Source organism: Microtus oregoni, unplaced genomic scaffold (genome assembly GCF_018167655.1).
Source record: "Microtus oregoni isolate MIOR12 unplaced genomic scaffold, Mior012 000043F_ref0000047, whole genome shotgun sequence".
NCBI lineage: Eukaryota > Metazoa > Chordata > Mammalia > Rodentia > Cricetidae > Microtus > Microtus oregoni.
Window position 1 is genome coordinate 3,995,207 of NW_024543210.1, and position 1,447 is coordinate 3,996,653.

Genomic DNA, 1,447 nt, shown 5'->3' on the forward strand with positions numbered 1-1,447 from the left:
GGTGCCACTGCCTGTGGCCCCTCAGTCTGTCCCAGCCATATAACTGTCAACTACATTCAGAAAGACTAGTTTGTCCTATGTTTGTTCCTTCACAGTCCTGCTGGAGTTGGTGAGCACCCATTAGCGCAGGTAAGCTGTTCCAGTGAGTGAACTCATCATGGTCTTGACCTCTTTTTTCATATTCTCATTCCTTCCACTCTTCAACTGGACTTTGGGAGCTCAGTCCAGTGCTCCGATGTGGGTTTCTGCCTCTGTTTCCATCAATTGCTGGATGAAGGCTCTATGGTGATATTTAAGATATTCATCAGTCTGACTACAGGGCAAGTCAATATTGGGCTGCCTCTCCTCTATTGCTTAGGGTCTTAGCTGGATCATTCTTGTGGATTCCTGGGAATTTCTCTAGAGCTAGGTTTTTGCTAACCCCATAATGGCTCCCTCAATCAAGATAGCTCTTTCCGAGCACCGGGTCCTATCTAGGAGTGTCCGATCTGCCAGGGCTGGAGAGGAGAGGCAGGAGCAGCCCGCCTGAGTTCCTGGCTCTGTGGTACAGGTGAACAGGTAATGAAATCGTCTCTTTTATCCTACTTGCCTGTGTCGTTTTGATCCATCATGGATAATCTGTCGTCAGAAGAAATTCAGCTAAGGGATAACCAGGTTACCGATGAGTCTCTGGAAAGTACAAGGAGAATCCTGGGCTTAGCCATAGAGTCTCAGGATGCGGGAATCAAGACTATCACTATACTGGATGAGCAAGGGGAACAACTAAATCACATAGAAGAATGCATGGACCAAATGAATAAAGACATGAGAGAGGCAGAGAAGACTTTAACAGAACTCAACAAGTGCTGTGGCCTTTGCGTCTGCCCTTGTAATAGGACGAAGAACTTCGAGTCTGGAAAGAACTATAAGGCAACATGGGGAGATGGTGGAGACAACTCACCTAGCAATGTAGTATCTAAGCAACCAGGACGGGTAACAAATGGTCAGCCTCAGCAAGCCACAGGAACAGCCAGCGGTGGATACATTAAACGTATAACTAATGATGCCAGAGAAGATGAGATGGAAGAGAACCTGACTCAAGTGGGCAGTATTCTAGGCAATCTAAAGAACATGGCTCTGGACATGACTGATGCTCAGAACCAGCAAATACAGAGGATCACAGAAAAGGCTGATACCAACAAAGATCGGATTGACATTGCGTTTAGATATGAAAAAGAAAACTTGTTTTGATCTCAGGTAGCAAAATAGATTACTTTGGATTTTGTGTAGTTTTAGACATTTAAAAAGTTATAATTTGTTACTAAAAGTTGTTTAGGAAATTAGGCCTTCAGATTAATCATTGATGACTGTACTGCCACCCCCTCTGCTGTATGTTCAGAGTCACGCCTATGTAGATCCTGCAATGCTGGGAACGTTGAGTTGCTGTTGTCACCTTTGTTTAAGAATT

General features: G+C 44.6%; 1 protein-coding gene across 1 annotated transcript; it reads left to right on the forward strand.

The window, feature by feature from the left end:
• Nucleotides 1–465: 465 nt before the first annotated feature.
• LOC121434287 (synaptosomal-associated protein 23-like) lies at nt 466–1,230 on the forward strand. The gene has a single exon (XM_041633097.1). The coding sequence runs from the start codon at nt 610–612 to the stop codon at nt 1,228–1,230; it is 621 nt and encodes a 206-aa protein (XP_041489031.1). The 5' UTR covers nt 466–609.
• Nucleotides 1,231–1,447: the final 217 nt, after the last annotated feature.

Coding starts and splice junctions, on each gene's coding strand:
- LOC121434287 (XM_041633097.1), top strand. CDS start 610: ATGGATAATCTGTCGTCAGAAGAAATTCAGCTAAGGGATAACCAGGTT.